This window comes from Miniopterus natalensis, chromosome 13 (genome assembly GCF_054644295.1).
Source record: "Miniopterus natalensis isolate mMinNat1 chromosome 13, mMinNat1.hap1, whole genome shotgun sequence".
Classification (NCBI taxonomy): Eukaryota; Metazoa; Chordata; class Mammalia; order Chiroptera; family Miniopteridae; genus Miniopterus; species Miniopterus natalensis.
Window position 1 is genome coordinate 21702650 of NC_142093.1, and position 25756 is coordinate 21728405.

At 37.7% G+C, this 25756-nt stretch overlaps 1 protein-coding gene across 3 annotated transcripts in view; it reads right to left on the reverse strand.

Annotated features, from left to right (window-relative positions):
• Positions 1 to 25756, reverse strand: part of THADA (THADA armadillo repeat containing) — a 266071-nt gene that overhangs the window by 193161 nt on the left and 47154 nt on the right. For all 3 annotated transcript variants that reach the window (XM_087823521.1, XM_087823522.1, XM_016204113.2), the window contains exons 23-25: positions 12334 to 12466; positions 10987 to 11100; positions 8371 to 8493 (exon numbers count right to left, since the gene is read on the reverse strand). In XM_087823521.1, coding sequence (XP_087679647.1) covers positions 8371 to 8493; positions 10987 to 11100; positions 12334 to 12466 — 370 coding nt within the window. The remainder of the gene's footprint in view (positions 1 to 8370; positions 8494 to 10986; positions 11101 to 12333; positions 12467 to 25756) is intronic.

The following is a 25756-nucleotide window of genomic DNA, read 5'->3' on the forward strand; positions in this document are numbered from 1 at the left end:
TATTTCCAAACCAATGTATCAAGATGATTCGCTTGCTCACAAAAATATCTTGAATGACTGGGCTTCCTCAATTACCTTGCCAAAGCAGAGTGGAGACGTACAAATATACAGTGACTTCACTAGAGTGGGTCTATACCAGCACCACAGAGAATATCAGAAACAGAAGACACAAATTTACTGCAAACAGAACTTATATTCTAATGAGATAGGTCACAATTATATGGCATGTTTCAATAGCAATATAAGAAGAAAGGTAATAAAAAGGAACAATGTAAGATTTAGAAAATAGCTTCTGAAAGCCCTGCAGTCAGGGTCACAAACTCAAATGCTCAGAGCAGCAGAGAGAACTGGGTCTAATGAAGTCACTGTTCAGCTTCAGCTGAGTTGCTGCCATGAGGGAATGGAAGCCCAGTGTTGCCAGATTCTCTTCTTTTTCAAGAGAAGCCAGAAACCCCAATTTTTATGTGAAATTTCACTATTTTGAAATGTTGGCAACAAATTAAAGGGGGGAAAAAGAACACCATCGTAGAGGCCAAATAAAACACAGTTGCAGGCTAGATCTGACCAATCAGCCCTAGTCTGCAACCTCTCCTCTAGAAGCCCAAGACTGACTCAATTCATGCCTGGTAACTCTAGACGGGGACTGCACATACATTGGCACGATTCATACAAAAATCACAATGAAACCCTAAAATCGGATGAATTAACCTGTGTACATTCAACAGTCAACAAACATTAATGAAGCCCCTACTATGCCCTGCCTAATATCCCCAAACAACAAACCAACTGCCCTCTTAGTTCAATCAACATGACCTCTGCCCTAGCTCGGGGCTTGATCACCTCTTACCTAGTCTACTGATTTAGTTTCTAAAGTCTCCTAGGTTTAAGATGAACTGGTCATCTAGGACCCTGTCTCCTTTGAGGAATCACACAAAAACATAAGAAGAAGAAGAAAGCAGAAAAACACAATCTCCATCTTGCCCTAAACTGAACTTTCTGACCAGGGCTGCCAGATGCAGGAGTGTTGAGCAGGAGCGCCAGTGACGAAAGACGATGCCCGCCTAGGACGCCCCAATCAAATCGCCAGAGGACAGTTACAGAGTGGACATGTGCCACCAAGATGAAAACGTTCCTGTGATTCATCAGGCAGGAGGCAGGACACACAATGCCATTTAGTAATGTTCACGTGCATCGGTGGGCTCCAGTCTCATCAGGCTGACCCATTCCATTACCAAGTTCCCCCATTAGCAGCCAATAATCATCATTACCTATTCCAGTATGTGTAGCAAAATGGTGATATTCTACCATTAATTGGTTACAATTTTCAGAAAAGCTGCTATTTTAAAAAAAGCTTTCCATCATCAGCTACTTGGTTACCCTGTCACTCAGCAGTTAGTACAGAATGATTTCTACAAGTTCACCAGCTTGCAGAATGAATTCATGCGAAAGCAACCTCCAAAGGTGACCAAGTGATGACCTTTTAAGACTTTTTTGAAAAGTAATTTTCCCTTTACTGAGATATAACTCACATACCCTAAAGTCCACCATTTTAAAGGGTGCTGTTCAGTGGTTTTATCACATTCCCAAAGTAGGAAACTACCATCACCACCTAATTCCAGAATACGTTCATCTCTATAACCTGTCCTTTGGCATCCACAGGGGAGTGGTTCCAGGGCCCCCGAGGATACCAGGGTCTGAGGCTGCGCAAGCCCCTTGTATAAAATGGCACAGTGGCTGCAGACAGGCTGCTGCAGGTGCACCTACACATCACTTCATTCCTGCGGATCCAGTGCAGTCCTCGGCATGTGCCAAATTCAACTTTTGCTCTTAAAAATTTTATGGGATTCCCCTCCCCCCCCCAATATTTTCTACTGCAGTTGGTTGAATCCGAGAATGCGAAACCTGAAGAGAATGAATGGCTGACCACACACGAGTAGTCATTCCCTATCCTCCGGCACTAGGCAAGCACTAGTCTACTTTCTTTCTCTATGGATGTGTCTATTCTGGACATTTCCTATTCATGAGATGGAGCAATATGCAGCCTTTCATGTCTGGATTCCTACGCTTAGCTGTTCTCAGCTTTAACCCATGTTATATCAGTATGGCATTCCCTTTTATGGCTGAATAATATTCCACTGTATGGACACACCTCATTTTAAAAATCTACTCATCATCTGATGGACATATAGGGTGTTTCCACTTTGGGGTTATTCTGGATAGTGATGCTATAAACATTGATGTGAACATGTTTTCATTTCTCTTGGGCGTACACCTAGAAGTGGTGCTACTGGATCATATGGTAACTGTCAACCTTTAGAGGAACTGCTAAAGTGGCTGCGCCTTTTTACACTCTCACCAGCGATGCACGAGGGTTCCAATTTCATGAACTCTCCAAACCCTCCTCAACGCCTGTTCTTGCCCATCTTTTTTATTACAGCTATCCTGGTAGGCGTGAAACGGTATCACACTGTGGTTTTGATTTGCATTCCCCTGATGAGTGCTGCTGTTAAGCATCTTTTCCTGTGCTTACTGACTACTTGTACATCTTTTCTTTTGAGCAATGTATTCAAACTCTTTGTCCATTTTTTAATAGGATTGTCTTTTTATCATTGAGTTCTAACAGTTCTTTATATATTCTGGATACTAATCAATATATGATCATCAGATATATGGTTTGTAAATATTTTCTCCCATTCTGTCAATTGTCTTTTCATTTTCTTGATGATATACTTTGAAACAATTTAAATTCTGATCAAATCTTATCTTTTTGTTGTTGTTGCTTATGCTTTAGGTGTCAAACCTCAGAAACCGTTTCCTAGCTAAAGGTCACAAAGATTGACATCTACTGTTTTCTTCTAGAAGTTTTCATTTTAGCTCTTACATTTAGCAGTTTGATCCACATTGAGGCAATTTTTTAATATGGTTAAGATAGAAAGCAAATTCATTCTTCTGCATGTGGATATCCACTTGTCCAGTATCATTTGTTAAACAAACTATTCTTTTCCTCATTTAATTGCCTTGGCACCTTTTTAACCAAATGTTGGGTTTTATTTATGGACTCTTAATTCTATTGCATTGATTTATATGTATCTATCCTTATGCCAGCACCACACTGTTTACTGTTGCTCTGAACTAATTTTTTGGCATGTGAGTCCTCCAACTCTTCTTTTTTGAGACTGTTCTGGCTATTCTGAGTCCAAATAACTCCAGCAACCATCAGTCCTCATCACAGGGAAGCACCAGAGAACCTTCCTGTTCCCCTGCCTCCTTCTGCCCAAGCCCCATGAGAGCTACAGACAGACAACTGCTACCCCAATTTTCCCTTCTATTCACTGAGTATATAGACTTTTTCCTCCTTTCTAGCATGAAAAAGCTTCCATCTAGGCGTTTAAGTTATAGAAAAGTTAGATAAATGAAAAAGTATTAAGTGTCACAAAACTGTGTGTACGTACGTAGAAGTGAGTATGCATGTATATATGTGTGTACAATATGTACAGCACACATTTGGTAACATATGTATGGTTTTTCTTATATAACATAAATGCTCCCTTGACAAATATTTAAAATATGAATGGAGAGCTTCCCATGTGCAATCACTATGTGATATGGTCATTTATACACCATACACTTTCACTAACTCATACACCGCCTACACATGAATTAAGAGAAAAGTTCTCTTCCTGTGAATGAATAAAGCTTCGTGCCAACCCATATAGCCTGAAAGGCAGAGCATGGCTGGGTGTCAGCACCACACAGACCTCAGCCTGGCACCCTTGTGGCAACTTTACAACTGCCACAAGGCTTGGAGATGTTGGTGCCAACGGAGCACAGAGTACATGTGGCAGTGCTACCGGGAAGATCTGAAAGGCTCTTTTTCCTCTGAAACCCACTGCAAACTGTGAAGCAGAACTGGCCTAAGGGAAGCAAACCAAAGATACATCAGATAGAAATAAAAGCCCAGTGTGAGTCTTAGAAGGACCCCACAATGGCATAGTCAGTGGAATTCTGGGCCAGTTGGAAAATGAGCTATGTGCCCTGCAATGAGGGTGCCGGGAAAGCAGCTTAGGTGTTCCACAGTCACTGAACACAGAAAAGGGAATTCCCAGTAATGTCTGCTTCCACACACTGCCCAGAAAAATCTGTTTCCACACATGTGTACCTATAAATTACTTTATTATCTAAATTTTTAACTAAACTAGCTTCATCTCCAAAATATGTCAAAGATTATCAGTTGTCACCATCTTTACTAATATTTCTCTATTCTGAGCCACCATCTCTTGGCAGAACTATTACGATAGTTTCCTGATTGTTCCCTCTTGCCACCCTGCAACTGAGTCTCTACTTTCACCACATCAATCAGATCCCATTACTCTCCTATTAGGTGCAGGGTTTTTCAAACTGGGAGCCACAGTTTCAAACTCTAGGTCTGTCCCAACTACACCCATGCAGCTGTGGCTCATCCAGTCACATCCAGATGCAGATGAGAAGCTATATCACAGGGAATGGGTTCTGGCTTCTCTAGCAGCTGACCAAGGGTTGTGCCAACACCTGCCCAAGCTGGGTTAATGCCCCAAGGTGTGAACTTTGACCAATAAAAGACAGGAGATGGGACTGTTCCAAGAGGTGGTAAGTTTCACATGGCCTGTCTAGAAGATATATCACATGACTATACAACCAGCTCAGTTTTCCTGCAAGTTCAGGCCGGCTTGGTAATGTCTTTCCTCTTTCCTTGCCTCAGTCCCCTTTTTCCTTTATTCTTGCTGCTTTGTACCACGCAATAAAACTTTGGCACCTAGGCTGTATCTCCAGCTAAAGAACAGGTCCAAAACCCTACAAGGTAGGTAAAATGCACCTTCTCTGTATTCCTGTAACACCCGAAACTCTCCCCTATAACAGGACAGATTCTCGAATCAGACGGATAACAGTTGTGTGCCCTTTGACATGGTTATTTCACCTCTCTGAGCCTTGTTTTCCTTATCTGTAAAATGGGAATTATAATAATACAATCTACCTTGCAGGGCTGCTCTGAGCATTAAGTGTGATAATGTAAATGATGCCAGGCACATGGAAAATACCTAATAAGACAGCCATTATTATGATTACATCTTATTTATCCTTCTATTCCTAGTGCTTAATGTACCATCTGCAACACAGTAGGTGTGCTTAATGCCTAATATGTTTACAATACATTTCCCCTGTATTTTAAAAAATGCCTAATAGGTGGTAAAGACCAAAAGATTTGTATGGTCTCAATACAAAAGGTTGACGAACCTGTAAAAACAAATTAAACATATACATGAATGCTTCCTGGAAAATGTTCCTTTACTGCAAAATTAAAATTAAGTTCATTTTACTTGTGTTTTTTTTCCTCTTTAAATTATTAGAAAAAAATAATTGGCAGAAGTACAAATGTAGTCACCATTAAGTATAAGATGTATTCCTGAGAAAATGTGTACAAATCAGATTTCTGTAAATCAAACCATATTTCAAAGGCATTCAGAAAAAAATCACTCTTTAAATGACTTCAACAGAGAATGCTGTAGTAAATTGTTTTGTAAAATGAAGACTTCTTCACATTCATTGATTATGTTGATTTACAATTTTGGTGTATTTTAGGTTTTTACAAGGAAGGAAACATAACAATCAATTTATTAAATAAATATATGCATCATTATAGCCATGGTATTTTCTTTAGTAAAGCAAACAAATTGAGTAGAAACAAGGAGATTCCTTTATAACTAGTATTAAAAAGGAAGATTCCCCCCAAATAAAACTATAAAACTATAAAAACAAAACTATTTATGCAGCCTTTTGTGATACACATGTACATGTGAATACTAGACAGCTGTAAACCCACGTAGAGAAAACAGGAAGCACACGCATCGGAATGCTAACAATGACTACTGTATGCCTGTACGGTAGTTCAAAGGTCTTTTACTTGTTCTATGCTTTCCTTCATTCAAAATTTCTGTAGTGCACGTGTTACTTTTAAAAAGGTCTCAAAAAAGGCTTTTTAAATAAACGAAGCATTCTTTTCTGATACTTTCATTTTGCCAAAAAGTTGGGAAGGTTACCAGGTTTCACTTTGCAAAAACCCTTTCACAGAGAACATTGCTTTGTTCACCTTGAACTAATGCCTTGAAGAAAATAATACTGATGTTTCTGGCAACCGGCTTTATGATCTCTATTGTTCCTGATGGTCAAGCCACATTCCTACCTCTGTGATTCAACTGAGGGCACACAGGTATTGCTCCACTTCCTGTAAAAGCATAGGGTAAACACTGTGTCCTCTGGCGCAGTTAGGCAATGCTCCTAGACAGAATTTCAGACAGCCGTCTTTATTACAGGAAGATGTACAATTTTCCAGGCAAGGGGTGGCAACCTTGGGGATTCTGTTTTACACTGGGCATCTGTGCCTTTGGCTGCGCTTCAGGGCACCGACTCTCGATTAGGGGTGCATCATGTAGTTATGAAATGGTTTGTGCAGCTAATTGGAAAGCTTACCTTTCTACAAAATTCTTCATTCTACAGGTAATGTATTAAGGTCTAGTTTTTCTCCTCTCATCTTGCCAAGTCTTTTTTTTTTTATTTAAAGCCAGATACCAAACATCTGTAAGCCATAGGTTTGTCTCCTTTATTTTAGAAGGCATGATGATATAGGATAAAAATAAAATCATGGTGTTTCTCCCAAGAATCATGAAAAAACATGCAAGTTTTACTTGCTTAAATCCAACAACTATACTGGGTATTGCCCACTATCTTTAGGGTTCTGAATCAAAAAGTTTCTGGACAGCAATTATATTGCAAAAAAAAAAGTGACTCAGTATTTAACCTCACCCATTTTAATGCTTTGAGTGTTTGTTTTTTCACCTTTTGATGGAGTATATTTATAGCAATCACTCAACACACTGATACCAGAGCTCACAGTATCCACAACAAAGAAATTAAGATACTAAGAGCCATTTTGCTTCCAGCTCAACATCACTAATCATCAGGGAAATGTAAATCAAAACCAGAATGAGATACCACTTCACATCTATTAGGATGGCTATTATTTTAAAAAATCCAGAAAATAACAAGTGTTGGCGAGAATGTAAAGAAAATAGATCTTCTGTGCATTGCTAATCAGAGCATAAAATGGTGCTACCACTATGCAATCTAGTTAAATATTCCTTAAAAAGTTAAACACAACCCGGCTGGGCATGGCTCAGCGGTTGAGCATTGACGTAGGATCCAGGTGATCGGGGTTCAATTCCCAGTCAGGGCACATGCCCAGGTTGCAGGCTCGATCCCCTGCAGGAGGCATGTAGGAGGCAGCTGATCAATGACTCATCACTGATGTTACTATCTCTCTCTCTCCTTCTCCCTTCCTCTCTCTGAAATCAATAAAGGTATAGTTCAAAAAAAAAAAGTTAAACACAGAATTACCATATGACAAACACAAAAGAATTGAAAGCAGGGACTCTAACAGGTATTTGTACACCAATGTTAATGTTCACTAAAGCATTATTCACAATAGCCAAAAAGAAACAACCTAAATGTCCAAGAGATGAACGAATAAACAAAATGTCATATGTACATACAATAGAATATTATTCAGTCTTAAAAAGGAATGAAATTATGATACATGCTACAACATGGCTCAACCTTAAAAACACTATGCCAACTGAAATAATCCAAACACAAAAGGACAAATATTGTATGATTCCATTTAATATGAGGTACCTAGACTAGACAAATTCACAGAGACAGAAAGTAGAACACAGGTTCCAGGTGATAGGGGAAGGGAGGGGGGGGCATCTACTGTTTAATGGGTACAGAGCTTTGGTTTGGGATGATGCTCTCAAAATGGACAGCAGTGATGACTGCACAACATCGTGAATGTACTTAATGTCCCTGAATTGCACACTTAAAAATGGTAAAAATGGTGTATTTTTAAAAAGAGATAATTAATAGTTTAACCAAAAATAACAACATAGTATGGGCTTACAATATACATAAAAGCAAAATGTGTAACAGCACGAAGAACAGGAGGAGGAAATCAAGTACCACTGCCAGGTTCACACATCAAGTGAAGTGCTAAACTATCTCTTGAGGACAGACTGCGATGTTAAAGATACAGACTATAAACCCTAAAGCAATCCCTAAAATACAAAAACAAAGTTATGGCTCATAAGCCAACAAAGAGATAGTATGCAATCATAAAATATCAAGAGTGAAAATGTAGCTCGATCCAAGGATTTATCCTTTAAAGAAACTCCTTGATAAAATGCAGCACATATTTTTTATCATTCAGTGAATGATTCAGTTTATTACAACCTACTCAGAAGTGTAATTAAGTCAATGAAAATAAATGACAAAGGCACTTACTGCCCAGATTGGTGATGTAAAGCCTAGGATTGCAGCCTTAGCTCCATCAGCAACATAAGGAATAATATTTTCTCCCAGACGTGTATCTCTGAACAAGGCTCTAAGAATATTTAAAGCATGAACCTAGAATAAAAAGTTCAAAATTAGTTGTGGGTTAAAGGCTGTGGTAGTTCTAAATATGTACATACCTAATAGCATAGCTTCAAAACAAAAATATTATCAATTTACAAGAAGAAACAGACAATCCACAAATGAAACTGCAGGTTTTAATATAACACATCAATAACTGATAAATCCATTTTTACAAAGTTAGTAAATTTGAACGGTGTAATAATAATAATAATAAAAAGCTTGATCCAACAGACATGTAGAATCCTACACCTAACAGAGACAACACTGTTTTCATGAACCATTTACTTTTTAAAATGACCTCAAGCCTAGCCACAAATAAAGTTTAAACAAATACCAAATATTTAATATCTTGCAGATTATGACCTGATCATAGTGGAATAAAGTTGGAAATCTATTTTCTTAAAATACTTTTTAAACTAACACATTTTAAAATACTGGTCAAAGAAAAATATTTACTATTTAGAACTGGACAATAACAAAGATGCTACATCATCAATACTTGTGGGATGCATGTTGAGTGGAACTTAAAAAAATAAAAAAGACTAAACATGAATGTGCTAAGTGTCTGATTAAGACAATAAAAAAAGAACAATAAAGTCAAAATAGAGAAAGAAAATTAAAAAGAGTAGAAAATTTGAGAATAGCAATGATACAACTAAGAGCATTAACAAATTCAAAAGCTGATTCTTTGAAATAGAACAGCCCTGGCTCAGTCGGTTGGGTGTCATCCCACACACCCAAAGGTCGCCAGTTTGGTTCCCGGTCAGGGCACGTGCCTGTGTTGCTGGCTCGATCCCCGGCGGGGGTTGTGCAGGAGGCAGCTGATCAATATTTCACCCTCGTATCAGTGTTTCTCTCTCCTTCTCCTTTCCTCTCTCTCTAAAAATCAATTTTAAAAATCTTTTAAAAAAACAAACAGAAACTTCTGGCAAGACTAAGCAAGAAGAGAGAGAAGACAATAAGCAATATCATAAATACCAAAGGGGACATGAATATAGATATATCAGAGAATAAAACAAAAAATAATACTATGAATAATACTGCCTTAGTCAATTGGAAAAAATTAAGACAAAATGAACAATTTCCTAGAAAAAAAGAACTTAAAATAAATCTGAGGAGAAACTGAAAAGCTAGATATATATTTCCATTATATAAAGAAAATCAATAGTTAAAAATCCTACCCACAGACCAAAAAGAAAAACAACAAACCAAACCCCAACAATGAAAAACATATACTCACTTTTTTTTTTTTAATTTCTTTTTTTTGTTGTTAATCTTCACCTGAGGATATTTTCCCACTGATTTTTTTTTTTTTTTTTTTTTTAGGGAGAGTGGAAGGGAGGGAGGAGAAGGGGGGGAGAGAGAGTGAGAGAGAAAGAGAGAGAGAGAGAGGAACATCGATGTGAGAGAGACACATCGACCAGTTGCCTCCGGCGTGTGCCCAGATAGGGGCGGGGGGGGGGGGGGGAGACTGAACCTGCAACCCAGGTTGGTACCCTTGACCAGATATTGAACCCGGGACCCTCCAGTGCTCCAGCTGATACTCTAACCACTGAGCACACTGGCCAGGGAGAAGGAGTTTTCTTTTTCACATTTTATTGGAACATATCTTAAAATGATCATTTCTAAAAGGTGATTAATGAAATCATATGTACGTATTGTACATTTCAGCTTTCACTCTGTTTCCTGATGTAGCACAGGCCTCCCACAGTTGAGCAGGAATGTCCTATAATGAAGCACGTACTGAGAAAGCCTAGACAAGAAGTATCCAGCTATGAACCATTTACTGAGAAAGCCTAGGTAAGAAGTATTTGACAGGCATTTACCATGCTGGGGTGGGGTGGGGTGGGGTGGAGCAGGGAGGAGTAGTAACCCAACTTCATACACTAACATATACACATGCTTAACTTTAGCAGTGACTAAAAGGGACTAAATACTAGCTAAAATTAAAATCTTAATATACCAAAAGTCAGGCACTACATTTTAGGGATTCAACTGCTCAACTTAAAAATGTAGATCAACCTGAAGAAACACACATGAAATTTTAAGGTGACAGCACATTCAGTTTTAAATTCTGAGATGCAACAATAAATATTACAAAATATCTAAGTTGGATGTTTTCACTAGAGTTTAAAACTAGTTCATTTTGGTTAATATACAGGGTGTCCAAAAAAAAATGTATACATACTTTAACAGCTGATGGCTGTAGATTCTCTTACATTTTGAAAATGAAATGTATTTTAATAAACACTTTATTCAAAGTGTATATACATTTTTGGGGACACCCTGTATATCAATTAAAGCAATGGCTTATTTTATGGATAGGAAAAACCAAAATGAAACAAAACAAACAAACAAAATCTAAATAAGCTTCAAATGTCTGTCCTATCTTCAAGAGTGGATAGTTTTTTTTTTCTTTTTAAGTATAGTAAAGATTTAAAAACCATTGCCTTCCTAGCAGGGTTTGTGTATTTCTATTATTACCTGGGGAACTGTACTTTGTGAGTCATCAGTAGGCCCAGCCAAAGAGATTAACTCTTTCATTGTTATTTTCAACAAATCCATTTTGCCTTTCTTCGGTTCAGATGCCAACAGTGCCTATGGAAAAACAACATAAAATTAACAAGGTTCTTATTTTGCTACTTCTCAGAATCAATCCCAAAATGCAAAATTCCCTTTAGAAAAACATGTGGTATCAAGCAACTTCATTAAGCCATGTGGACTTGAGCAAGTAGTTTAACCTCTCCATCTCCCAGATTCTTCATCTGTAAAATAAGGTAAAGATGATATCATGGGATCTCTAAGGTCACTTCTAGTTTGCTTGTTAATTATATAATTCTAGAGGTTAAGAATGGCTCTTGTTGACAACTCTTTTAGGACCATAATTAGGTGGCAGGTCTCCGATAAAATAAAGTCAGTTTTAGTAACAAATTTACCCAACATGAAAACATTCTTAATTTAAAAAACAAAAACAAAACATCTTCTGGATAAAATTTATTTTGAGAACTTGGAAACTCACTGGAGATCGATCAGTTATTTAATTCTTCACAAAAGAGCCTCTATCTGGATATTATCAAATTGTAGCACTGGAAAATCCATAGGATAAAAGAAAATACTACAAACTCAAAAGGGGTCCTATATTTAAATTTTCATTTGTATTAAAAAAGAAAACACCCTCACACACACTCATTCTCATATGGAGAGGGGTTCGGGAGTCAGATTGCCTGGGCTCAAGTCTTAATTCTGCTCCTACTATCTCTGTGGCCTCTGGCAAGTCACTAAGTTTTATAAGCTCCAGTTTCTTCATCTATAATATAGAGACAATAACAGGACCTATTTCATAGGGCTTGAGGAAGGATTAAGTGAGATAATATATATGAAAGGAGTACTTATAAATGTTAGTGACTATTAGGATTATTTCATACACAAACATTTTATGGAAGCATTTAAAAAAAACTGTTAACCCTGGTTGCCTACAGTCTTAAGGGTTTTGAAACGAGAGGAAGACTATTTTTTTCTAATTCAAAAAAGGGCAACATGTGCACTTCCTGGAAGTGAGCAATGAATGTGCCACAGTGATGTCTACTTAACAACCAGGCAGAAATCTACACTACCCTCTGTTCATTACAAGGCTGACCTCTTAGAGGGTTTGTTCCAAGAACAGATCTGTCACAGGAACATACTGTCCACACATTAAAACAAAGCTACAAATGCTATAGTACTGAAAAGACAGAAATGTCTCTTACGCAATGCTCCCTCACGTCAAGCGGATCAGAATTCACTATTATCAAAAGACAAATAAACAAATGGCTATGTCCTGTGGATAAGTACCTGTATGTAGAAAGGAATTCCAGCGCTGCGCCTTGTAGCACAGAGTTTAGATGAAGGATCGCTGCATTTAATTTCCTCTAAAACGTTCCATAACCACTCTTCTGGTAGCTTTTGCAGATTCACATTAGGGCATCTAAAAAGCATATATAAAGCAAACATTTGGAATTATCAGGTACCAAAAGTTAAAAGTACAGACTATTGATACATATTAACACTGTTAGGAAAGAATACATATCTTTACATTTGGAGGAAGGAAAACTAAAAAATGTCTCACTTTCCACTTTTTACCCACTTTCCTCTTTCATATGGGTCTGAGGATTTGAAGTTATTTTAAAGATTCTATTCTTACAAAAGCATATAAAACATGTGTCTTGTCTGCAAAATAAGCTTTAATACTGAGGCCTGCACCCACATTCAAAATGTTCTAAAGATGGTCAATGTAGTTCTTGCAGATGTCCTTACTAGTACAGAATCCCAGAGTGCTGAAAAGGGAACATAACATATACTTTATGGTAATTTATGTCCTATAGTTATAGAGACGATACATACTCAAAGAAAACACATTTTAAGGTACATTTTAATAATCATTTTCATCTCTCTCAAAATGTGGACTACCACAAATAAAAATTTCCACAAATCCTATGGAGAATTAATAAAGCAAGTTATCTAGGAAGAGGCATAAACATTTTGAGGTTATTTGGACATTACTGTTAATGAAATTCTGTTCTATTATATTAATTGTTAATTTTTAAAAAATTTTAAGCTTAGGCCTTACCAGATTGTATGACATTACCCTAAGAAATAGCATATTCAGTGGTAGGTAGACACAATTATTTTAGGAAGATCATAATTGAATTTAACTGAAATTAATATATGAAAATAGCCCAGCCAGGCGTGGCTCGGCGGTTGAGCGTCGACCTAGGATCCAGGTGATCGGGGTTCGATTCCTGGTCAGGGCACATGCCCAGGTTGCAGGCTAGGCAGCCAATCAATGACTCTCTCATCGATGTTTCTATCTCTCTCTCTTTCTCCTTCCCTCTCTCTGAAATCAATAAAGATATATTTAAAAATATATATATATGAAAATAAAGAGATAAAGTCCAAAGGAAAAATAAAGTAGCCTCCTTTACCTGAGGGGGATATGTTCCAAGGCCCTGGGTGGATGCCTGAAACCACAATAGTACTGAACCCTATATACACTATGTTTTTTCCTACATATACATACCTATGATGAAGTTTAATTTATAAGTTAGGCAATTAACAACAATAACTAATAATAAACTAGAACAATTATAACAATAAACTGTAATAAAAGTTAGTGGATGTGGTGTCTCTCTCTTGAAATATCCTATGGTAGTGTACATACAGCGTGGATTTCGTGGATTCACAGGACAAAAGGATGATTCCCATCCTGGGAGGGATGGAATGGGACAGCACAGGATTTCGTCATGCTACTCAGAATGGTGCACAATTTGAAACTTAAGAATTTTTTATTTCTGAAATTTCCATTTCATATTTCAGTCAGAGGCTAACCACTGGTAACTAAAACCCAGAAAGTGAAACCGCAGACCAGAGAGAACTAACATATCTCTTTTGTAAACTGAGGAAGACATTCTGCAGAAAGGTAACTCATTTCTAGTTTATAGTGAGAATTAAGGTATCTTAGAAACAATGTGGGCTTTTTAAAAAATATATATATATATCTTTATTGATTTCAGAGAGAGGAAAGGAGAGGGAGAGAGAGATAGAAACATCAATGATGAGAGTCATTGATCGGCTGCCTCCTGCACGCCCCCTACTGGGGATGGAGCCCGCAACCTGCACAATTGAACCCCGACTCCTGGATCCCTGGTCGATGCTCAACCTCTGAGCCACTCTGGCAGGGCTGGGCTTTCTATCTTTATTCTACTTTGGTGTAAGATAGACAACTTCAGTTTCTGACTAAACATTCCAAATAGCAACTCAAATTTAGTTATTTGTGTCTTGCATAGAACAAAATATATATAAATAATATTACTCTAAAGGAGACATTTTAGAAAGTTTGACATGGGCCTAAAAATATTATTTCAGCCATAAATATTACAATGAAATCTCCCTCCTCCCAGCAGGCTCTGTAATTTTAAAGGTTTCCTTTTAGCATGGTTTCAAATCCATCACCTCACCCCTGGCTTCTTCCCACTAACCCCCTCAGGCACTCAAACCAGCCATCGACAATCTGAACCACAAGACTAAAAGAAATTCAAAGGCATAAAAACCAAATGTAGAGTATGAACCTTATTTAGATTTCAACTTGAACAAAACAGATGTAAAAATGATATATTCAAGTAATAAAGAAAATTTATATGTATTACATATTGTGTGACACCAAAGAACTATTTACAGAATGTGCCAGTGGCATTGTGGACATGAAGAAAGTGTCCCCATTTTTTAGAATTGCATACTGAAGTGTGTAGGAGCAAAAATAAAATCAAGGATGTACTTTATTCAGCAAACTGGAATAAAAAGGCCAGATGAAGTGGATGTGGCAAAACTTCGATAACTGCTGAACCTGGGTGACAAGTAAAGGCAGTTCATTATATTACTCTCTCTACTTTTCACGTATATGTGTATTTATGTTTGAAATGTTTGTTTGATATCTGTTTCTTTGTTTAAGATTTATGTTTGAAAAATTTCACAATAAAAATAATCCTCCCACACTTTATTTATAGGGCTTGAAGTGACTTCCCATCAAGCAGGACAAATGCTTGTGTTTCATGGAATAGTTTATCTAGTTCATTACTAACACTGCCAGCTTGCTATACTCCTTACAAGTTGCCCAATCAAAAACTGAAATCAATGGCTAATCAGGGGAAAGAAAAAAATGGAGAATTAAAGCAAAAGTCATCTTTTTGTGATCTACCCATTCAAAAGAAAATTGGGGACACAGAGAGAAGCAAAAACTACTTGATCCAAAATTACAAGAGGATTTCATTTACTTTTCTTTTCTTTCCCACCATAGGACCACTGGCATTGTCAGCCTGGCTTATAGATAATGCTGTGGTCTAAGGTCAGTCTCCTGCAGGAATTCACTATGTAAGGGGGAAAGGCAACTGCAGGTGATGGGGTCTATTTTCTTATTTCCTCATTTTCTTATCAAGTGCACTAAAATACCAGTACAACAAATACTAGTTCAGTAATGCTCCTCAACACTGTGAGAGAGCTGGCACAGAGAGGTTCTAGCAAAGCCAGCCAATCTGAGAGGGCAGGTCTGGGATTGGAGTAAGCCGCCTCACCATGCATCACCCTTCCTTCTCTGAACTTAAAATGGATCTTGACTGTTAACAAATCTTAATTGAACTCATTTTCCATCTTGATCAAATCTTCTAGCTTGAAAGGTTGCCTATGACCCGGCCCCAACCCTTCTACTTGAATCTAACCTCAAAAGGTTTTCTAAACTTCTACAAAGATCTTCTGTTCTAGTAAGGTTGTTCATTTTGCTGCTCCCATCCTCCCCCCCTCCCATATTCCCAACTCAGCATTTGCTTATGATCTCCACATTTATCTCTATCATTCAAATTGGTGAAACTTCCTCCAAATATTGCATCTCACAAGGACCATTCCTTTCTTGAAGCTTCTAATGTACTTAGAGCAACTACTAGACACAAGGTGTACAAGGGGTCAGCACAGTGAAATCTGTGCTGGACTTTGAAGGATGTGTAGGCAGAATGGTGGAAGGCCCCCTGTGGGGTTAAGAAAGGAGGTGATGAGATGACCGAGGAAAGAGCTTATGTAAAGGCCCTAGAGGCAATTCTCTAATTTAGATTCTGGGTTATTATAACTATAGACAGTTAACCAGACCTATTTATCCCTTTGAGTGTTGCATACCAAGACTAAAGATCCTTGTTGAAACTGGGAATTTGAAAACAAAGGCCAGAAGAATGTTCAACAAGGTCAAGGCTGGCAAGGATCCCTCTCCACAGAGCCCTCTCTGCCCACTGCCAAGGATCCAGGAACCTCAGGAATTCTAGGAAATGCTCAAGGCACCAACTCCTACCATCCAGTCCAGACCTTCTTGTTCTGCTCTGTGATTCCCCTGGATCACATCAGCTTTTCTGCAGAATACCTCAACTGTCTGGTTTCCAATTTGGACTTTGCAGCTGGACCTTATTTCTCTAATTCCCTTGTATCCTAGTTCTGCATCTCTCCCAGGTCAGTCCTTCCCTCTCACCCTGCCCCCCAGCCATACGTGAGAATTGGTCCAATAATAGATACTCCCATCCTTTTAACTAAAATGAAACATGCTGTATTTTAAACAAAATCCTCTTACCAGTTTTGTTTAAATTATCATACTGAAAATATATTTGCCTGCCACTAAGGGAAGAAAAATAAACATTTATTATATGCCTATTACATATCAGATACGACACTAGGTTTTTCACACCTAATCTTACCTTGCAGCAAACCAATCAGTGAGAAGGCATTATTTTCCCCAGCTGACAGAGAGAGAATATATCACAGTGATTAGGAGGACAGCATATGGAGCCGTGATTTAGTTTAGAATCCTTGCTCGACCACCTAACAGCTGTGTGATCCAAGACAAGTTGCAAAACCTCTCCATGTCCCACTCTCCTTTCTATGGGAGGATTAAACGAGTTTATGCGTGTAAAGTGTTTGGTAAGTTCTTAACAGTTGTTTTCTAAAATTATCTATTATGAGAAAAGCAAGTTTTAAAGAGTTTCAATTGAACTTCTAATAAAGATGGAAAAGTTGGTTTACATGTTGACAAGACCCCCCCACACACAACATGTATTCATAATAATCAAAATAGACAAACAGAACCCCAAAACCAACTGAGCTAAAAAAATAAATAAATAATTATTATTTGGGTAAAACCAGAATAGAAATGCAAAGCAGTGGGTGTGATGACAGCAGAGTTCTGCAGGGTTACAACTCTAGAAACAGCAGTGATGGAAGTCAGTTCTTATGGAGTAATTCACCTTACTCCTAGGAAACGGTGATTTTCAGCAGCCTCCTCTCCCATGAAAAGAGGTTGAAAAGGGGCTACTACTTGCCAGAGCTGCCTGGGGCTACAGAAGGAGGGAAAGCTGAAGGCCCAGGGAGACTCTGAACTAGGCTGACTACTAACTTGGTGACCAGATCTGTGATATCCCCAGTATTACTGCAGATGGGAGACCCAAACTGCCACTATCTAATCTAGTTCCTTGATAGAGAGGAATTAGGTAAGAGAGTTAATAAATAAAACAAAAAGGCTGCCAGTCATAGCCAGCAAACCAAAATTCAAAACACAGAAATAAATTTTATATTAAGAAAGACAATCTAAAAAAAAAAATCAATATATAGAACATAAATTCACTCCATATGAAACTTAATTTTATGGAGTAGTATGACAAAGACCTTAAAATAACTTTAGAATACTCAAGAGATAAGTCAAGGAATAACTTCTATTTAAAAAGAGCAAAAAATTATGAAAAACACACAGTACTGAAGAACAGGCACTTATGAAAATAAAGATACTGGAAATATGACTCAGCGAATTCACTTACCATGGCTCAGCAAAAATCAGTTATCATGACTTATCGAATTCGCTTAACCGTGACTCAGCAAATGGTGTTCCATGACTCAGCAAAATAGCTGACCAGGACTGGTGAATTCGCTTACCATGACACTGGAAACTGCGGATCGTGACAGCAAAAGTGACTATCATGACTCAGCAAAATCCGGCCCTTCTCCCTCTTTTATGCAACTCCATAACTCAGACTTTTTTTGTTGATAACCTTAAAGATACTTACTAGGGTGTATACATATTAATGTTTGTACAATTCCCAAGATACCTTTTATTGTTATAATCATTTGGTTGGAGACTTTCAGGAAGAAAAGAAAAAAAGATTTCTAGGAAGCACAAAATCCAAATTCCTTATCCTGGCTCACAAAGCCCCTATATATTTGGACAATTTCATCTTATACCATTTTGTTCTTTAAATACACCAAGGGCTTTTGCAATAGCTAAACCCATTGCTTGGAAAGCTCTTCCCTCAAAAGCTGCTGCTTCTTGTCATTCAAGCTTTGGCTTACTTTAGTGTAAGAGGGAAGAGAGACTTCCTAACCACCAAACTTTATCACATCAAAATACATGTTGCTATCTGATTGTTTCCTATTATTTTCTAGATGTCCTTTAAAATATAAACTCCATGATATCAGGATCACACTCTGTCCTATCTACTTCTCTATGCCCAGTATCTAGAACAGGGCCTGGAGCCCAATAGGGAGCTCAATTAACATTTGTTGAATAAATGAATGACCCATATAACTTACCAACTCCATTAAGTATGCCATTAAAAAAAAAACACAGGTTGATAAAGGGGGTATAGTAAGCTCCTTCGCTTCCTTAAACAGGTGTAAACACATTCAGAATCTCTACATACCACGGTCATAGCACTTACAGGAAGATATTTTCCACTGAAATCCCCAAGTAGCCTAGCAAATCAACTCTCTTAGCCTAAATTCTACCCCAAGAGATTTTCCCCCAATATTTAAGAACAAAACCAAATATAGGGTTCAAAACCCAGTATAGGTCTCAGGTTCCCATAAAGTGTTATTTAACTGAGATGTGTACAGTTGTCAACATGGGGTAGAAACTATGTTTCAAATGACCAATGTTTCTAAATGTTAACAAATACAACATTTAATCCATATAAGCCCTTTCCCTTCTTTCTTAAGGCCCTTTTAGGAGACCTCCTCCAGGATCCTGGCTTCAACTATTTTCTCTGTAGAGCTGACTCTTAGATACTTCCTCCAGCCAGTGGCCGACTTTCCCTGTCTGAGGGGAACAGAGAGGTTTCCCAAAATGCTGTTAAAAACGGGGCGGGGGGGAATCCCAGGTCACTGATCTGCAACACTGATCCCTCCCCCAATCTCCTAATCTGTTATTTCCAACTGTCACTCTCTCTCTGGGCAGCCTCCCAACACCACCTCAAGCTCAACATGTCTAAAGTATTACCCTGCTGCCCATGAGGCCCTTCTTCTCTTGCCTTGCTTTTTTTTGTTAGTGGCATTAATTATTCTTCCCATGACCTGGGATAGACAGCTCAGTAATTAGAATTTTTTCTTAGTCTTTCATTTCTGCCTTGTAAATTATCTAATTTATTTTTATAATCCCCCAAATTAAAATGCTAGACTGGTAGTTCCTCTAAGAACTATGTTTTACCAATATTTTATCTTCTATAATGCCTACCTATCACAAATTCCGATATAAAAGAGATGATAATAAACTTTTGTTGAACTGCTAATCTCTGAAGCAGTATGAAGTTCCAAAACAATTTTTGGATTCCAGTGCTGGCTCTGTCACCAACTAATCATGTAGCTTTGGACAAATCACAAATCTCAGTGCCTAATAATGAAAATAAAAACTATTATTAAAATGCTTTGAAATTCAATGAAATATTATTACCTGGGTTCCTATTACAAATGGAGAAAGCAATGGCCCTAAATTCTCTATGTATCTGAAGCTCCTGATCAGAATGTCCCCAGAACACCTCATCATGGCCCCACACAGGCCTCAACCCTGGTTCAGGTCTTCCTTCACATGATTCTCTTAGGTCTAGAGAGTCAAAGTTTCAAATATAGGCTTTAATAACTGTCTCTGGGTTTACAGCAACTCTGGCCTGCCACATCATTCTCTCAATGGCTAAACAGGGTGTTTCTAACAGTGCATCTGGCACACTATATTCTGTTGCATTATTAAACAAGGACCAGCTAGTGTTGGTGCCAGCTGCTGCACATTCGCTGCGCCTTCAGTTAGGCAAATAATTGCAAAACAAGGTGTAGCAAAAAAGGGCTGGAACTTGAAGGCTTCCCAATGCTGAAGTCACTGTGCCTATAAAAACACAATAGCCTAACCTAGAATTCTGACTAGTCAATGCACCGTCTGTTTACACCCCGCAAGGAAACATTACTTTATAAGGAAGTGATTTCAAAACTCCAGAGTTGCTGGTGTTTATGATAATGAAGGAACTCAGAGGTGAAAATGGAATCACACAAGGTTCCCAAGAACAATGCAAAAAAACCCCTAGTTGTTTGTTTTGGTTCCTCATCACACAATCCAGGGGTCAGCAAGGAAAAGGGAAAGGTTCCTGAGTACGGCAGTGCTTGATTCTTTGCGCCAGCTCTATGCAGTCACCAACCACAGCCGTGGGGAATTCCACTCCTGCTCCTGTTAGTGAGTGCCTCTCCGCTAAAAGAGCAGACATCCTCTTCGTCTGAAGGCTCTTTCGTTTTATTTCACTCCCATGTCAAATTAATACAAAATACACAGTGTCTTTAGTCTCTGAGTACATCATAAAAACTGTAACTTTCATACAAGGGATTCAAGGTTCTTCATAAACAACTCACTAAATGTTATTAATCCACAAAATACTCCTAAGAGATCAGTTTACCAGTTCTAAGGGAAGTTTACTAAAAAATGTATCCAACTTCCCTCAATCTTTCATAGCCCAGATTTCCCCAGTCAAGACACTAGAAAGCAGCACTGTACAATGAGCAGAATGCTGTGCTGAAAGCGGCCTTGGAAAGCTGAACCCTCTGTTTATCAGAGCACACAGCAGGCCGGAGGGGATAAATGGTTCTCCTATTGTCAAAAAAGTTGGTAGATGGAACTCAGCTCTAATTTATATCTCAATATTCTTTCCTCTATACTCCAAGGGGGATGCCGTTAAGGGTGGGTGTGGGAGGAACCAGACCACTCTGGCTTTCCCGTTCATCACAGTCAAGAAGTGGAAGAAATTTTAAAACGTGTGAATGTGTGTGTGTGACAGAAGAGAGGCAGGGGGTTTTGTTGAACACCCCTCCCCCCCCATGCTAAGTCCTGTGTCCTGAGTCCCTACTAAAAGTAACAGGAATGAACAGGCCAGACCATAGCTGGTGTTTAGGCCTTTGTGCTGCCTTGAGCAGATAACTAGACCAAATTATTGTTCCATAAAAAGATTAGTCCAATTTCTACCCACAAAGCTATCTCACTCGGCAGTGAATAAGTATTCTAAGATAAGCATAAAACCCGCAGACTGAAATCAAATTACATATTCTGTATACCCAACTAACTGGTCATTAGACTATTTTGTGCCAATAAATCAGATTCTCTGACTACAAAGTGGTTTTCCAATGGCTTCATCCATCCACCTAAGTATGGTAACATAGAGCTATTTTTTGTTGAGTTCTGATTGGTTATATTATTATTAATTGAGAAATGTTACCTTTGTTTCCTAAAACTCATTCAGTATATTATTTTTCTTTAGAGGTTTTTCCAATATCCAATTATTTCATAAGCTAAATTCTCTACTCCATTCATTCTTTAGTCAAGTATTTGTTTATTATTTAAAAGTCCATGTTTATTATTTCAATTAAAATAAACAGTGGTAGGTGTGCAGGAAGGTAGTGTGCATGTGCACACACATTTTAAAGAGAACCCTGAAGCATGGAGAAATTTTACGCCTGAAAAATGATTTGCCCAAATGAGATCCAATGAGAAGCTACATATCAAGAGAAGCCATCTTAACTTCCCTCACATCAAACGTTGTTGAGGTTTACTGCAGGCTAAGACATAGGGGGGTATTTTGAAGCCTTGGGTACAGGCACAGACAATAATAATGATGACCAAATATAAATCAAATTACCAATCAGAAGGCCATGGGGGAAGAGCAAAATATGGTGGATTAAAAGAAATGGTTAGAAGAACATACCAGATTGTTGGTTCTCTTAATATTTAATATAAACATCCTCTGATCAAGTAGAAAAAAATTAATATTAAAAACTCTAGGACTTTACTAACAAAGATAAGACAGACGTTTCTTACTGAAAACAAGATTCCTCTGTTACTGTGTCTAAATGATGGAGTACTACTATGAGAACTTTAAAAATGAGTATTCAAAGTTCCAGAAAGAAGGTAGTATTTGACTTAATTATGGTGTGGGCTTAAAAATACAAATTCAGGGGTCACAAACCAAAGACACAAAGATTTAGAATTTAAACATTAAGACATCCTAATGTTCCCCAAACCCTACTCATCCAATATAGAAATAAAAAATTTAAAGAATTTTCTCTCTATATAAAGTATTAATATGGCTTCCCAGAGTGACTCATCATTTATTCTTTACTTAATTATTAATAGTACAAATAAAATTCATAGGACACTCAGAAATAAAGTGTCTTATTGAAACATATTTGCCAAAGGAGATGAGAATAAAGGTTTAGACAAGTTGGTATATTCTTTCATTTAGACTGAATGACTTTTCCCCCAAATCTCATACATTGCATTCTATATTTATTTTTTGCTCAACTTCATATCCTTTAGAAACTTGGTCTTTCATTCCCCAGCAGGAAAGGGGAAATTATTTTTTCATTATTACATTCCAATTGTTCATAATAAGTTTTCTGTTGAATTTATTTGAATTCTAGTAGCTATAATTAACTGAGGAAAGTTTAAATACATATTTAAATTACTTCTGTCCACCATAATTGTTGACATCCATGAGTCAGCGCTGGCATTTTATGACAAAAACTGCTAAATGTCAGCAGTTCATTTTTTCAAGCCAATAATGTGAAAATGATTGTAATTATTGCAATAAATATTTGTAGGTTAAACTACATTTCGGTTAGCACAGCAATTCAAATATATGAAGAGTAAGACAATATCAAGTATTCACAAACCTCCCGTTTAGATTTAGAATTGTAGTCAGGAATTTAGTCCCCTTAAAATTAAACTTTTTAATCTGTGGTTAGGCAAATGTACACTAGATTTCCTGGTTTACCACCCAGTTTAGGATTCTGTTCAGTTTCACTGAAAAAACAACTTAAAATACTAAGGTCATAGAATAAACAAGCAAATATGAATTTCATCAGAAACCTGAATTTAGAGTTATGATTTGAATGTACTTAACCACTCCAATCAAATGCTCAGGCAGGTAATTATGCAAAGGCATAGGCAGACAATTGTGTTTTTAAAGAGAATATGAATACTTCATCAAATTCTAACTAGAAAGCACCATATAAGAAAATCATATTCTTGCCCGGCCGGGCGTGGCTCAGCGGTTGAGCGTTGACCTGGGATCCAGGTGATTGGAGTTTGATTCCTGGTCAGGGCACATGCCCGGTTTCAGGCTCAATCAATGACTCTCATCATTGATGTTTCTCTGTCTCTCTCTCCCACTCCTTTCCTCTCTCTGTAATCAATAAAGATATATTTTTTTAAAAAAATTTTTTTAATTAAAAAAAAAAGAAAAAGAAAATCATATTCTAGAAAACTAACTCAATATATCTTGTGTGTGTGCAAGTGTTGCTTTCAAAAAAATTTCCAGGAAAAAAGTGTTTCTCATTGCAATTTACTCTTAGATGATTGTTTAATAATGAGCAGTTTAATTAGTTCAATAGTGAACTGCTTAGCAGATTGTTTAGTAGTAAAGTCAGTTTACATTTGAAGACATGTTGAATAATCCCATTAAAAACCAATTCAAACAATGTGGCTCATGTTTAACTCTTCAGTTATTTATCCATTAATCTCTTTAAGTGCTTCCTTCCTTAACACAGCTGTAGTTCAAGAGGTGGCCAACAGTTGGCCTCCATTTCAGTGGATTTCCATGAGAGCCCAGATTTCTTTTTGCAAATGTTTTAAATGTTGTATGCCTACATAACTTTTTCATAACTTAAGAGCTTATAAAAAGCTTTCAAAAGGATTCAAAAAAAACACATTTCCTTTAAAAAATAAAAACCAAACAAAAGGAAGCCACACATACTGTAAAGATGTTCTCTGCAAAACCTTCTGTTCAGCAGACCAGAAATGTCTCCAAAGGGATCAAGAACCTCTTGGTTTGGAAGCAACAGTTGAGAACTCACAACAATTGGTTAAAATCCAGTACTGACAGCCATGAGGAATGGCTGAGATACCAAGCACTGGGCCTTGCCTAGTCTCCCCCTTCCATTTATTTGGAATGCTTTCACAATCTGTACCATTCAACCAAACAGTACACTTGCCCCAAAGCCTCTGTCCTTGGTCCTCTGTACTCTTTTCCTTTTATGCTCTCTCCTAAAGAATGCAATCCTATTAACTATGATGTTTATGGTGACAACTCATAAATCTACATCTGTTTCTGTTATAACACCAAAACGAATCCCCTATCTCCAAGTTCTGACTTAAATATTTCCACTAGGATATGCCATCACAATCTCACACTCAACACATACAAATTTATTCATTTTTATTAAACCAATTCCCTCTTTCAGTTTCCTTGCCTTTGTTAATGTCAAACCCATCTCTCTGGTCTCCAAGAATTAAAGCACAGGAACAGTGACCTCCATCACTCACATTCACTTGGTTCATTAGCAGACTGCTTTTTTCGAAGATGCCACTACCCTATCTGCAGTCCCACGTCCATATGTACAGTGTGATCTTGCCACTTTGCCATCAAATGGTGGAGTCTAATTCCTCTCCCCTTGAATTTGGACTCGACTTAAAACTTGCTACTACCACAAGAATGTGACTGAAGCAATGCCGTCAGAATTTTGATGATAGGTCAGAACAGACCAGCAACTCCAGCCTAGTTCTCCTGGAGTGCTCTCTCTGGGGGATGTAAGCTGCCCTACGAGAATCTCAACTACCCTAAGACTGCCATGCTGAGAGGCCACCTGTAGTCTCAACTAGGCCCAGTCTTCTGGCTATTCCACCAATGTGCCATAAATGTGAAGAAAGCTGTCTTGGACCCTCCTGATCAGCTCGTTTGCCAAATGAATGCCACCGACTGAACTTAGTAAATACCCCAAGGAGAAGAAAAAACCAGTTGAGTACTCCTTAATTCCTGACACATAAAATCATGAAATATAAAATATATCCATAGCTTTCCTTCTAAGCATTCAATACCTCATACATGTGGAGTTGTTACTATGTGGGGCTGAATGTTAACAGAGACACCAGTCTTTACCTCCATTCCCGGAGCCACCATCACAGAGGAAGCTCTATCACCTGGAATCTAGACTGTTGTAACTGACTCCAGGTTCCTTTCACTACAGTCTGTCATTACATGCTATGTAATCTAAGACTTTCAACCAAAACACTACTTTTATACCCGAACACCACAACCAACATCAATCTCATAATGGTTTAAATTTGTAGAACATTTTACAATGCAAAAGGGTCTTCATAAATATCTATTTTACTTGATCCACACAACTCAGAGAGATTTGTCAATAGAGCAAATATTCTTTTCTTTACTATAGAGATGAAGTGATCAGAGATAAGGAGATTAACTTTGTTACAATCTCATTGCCAATGAATAGAATGCATATAAATAGAACTAAGAGCTTGTGTCTTATACTCCTACTATTTATCTACTCTGCAACAACCCCCTCTTATCTATTTCAGATAAAAAATATTCAATGCTCC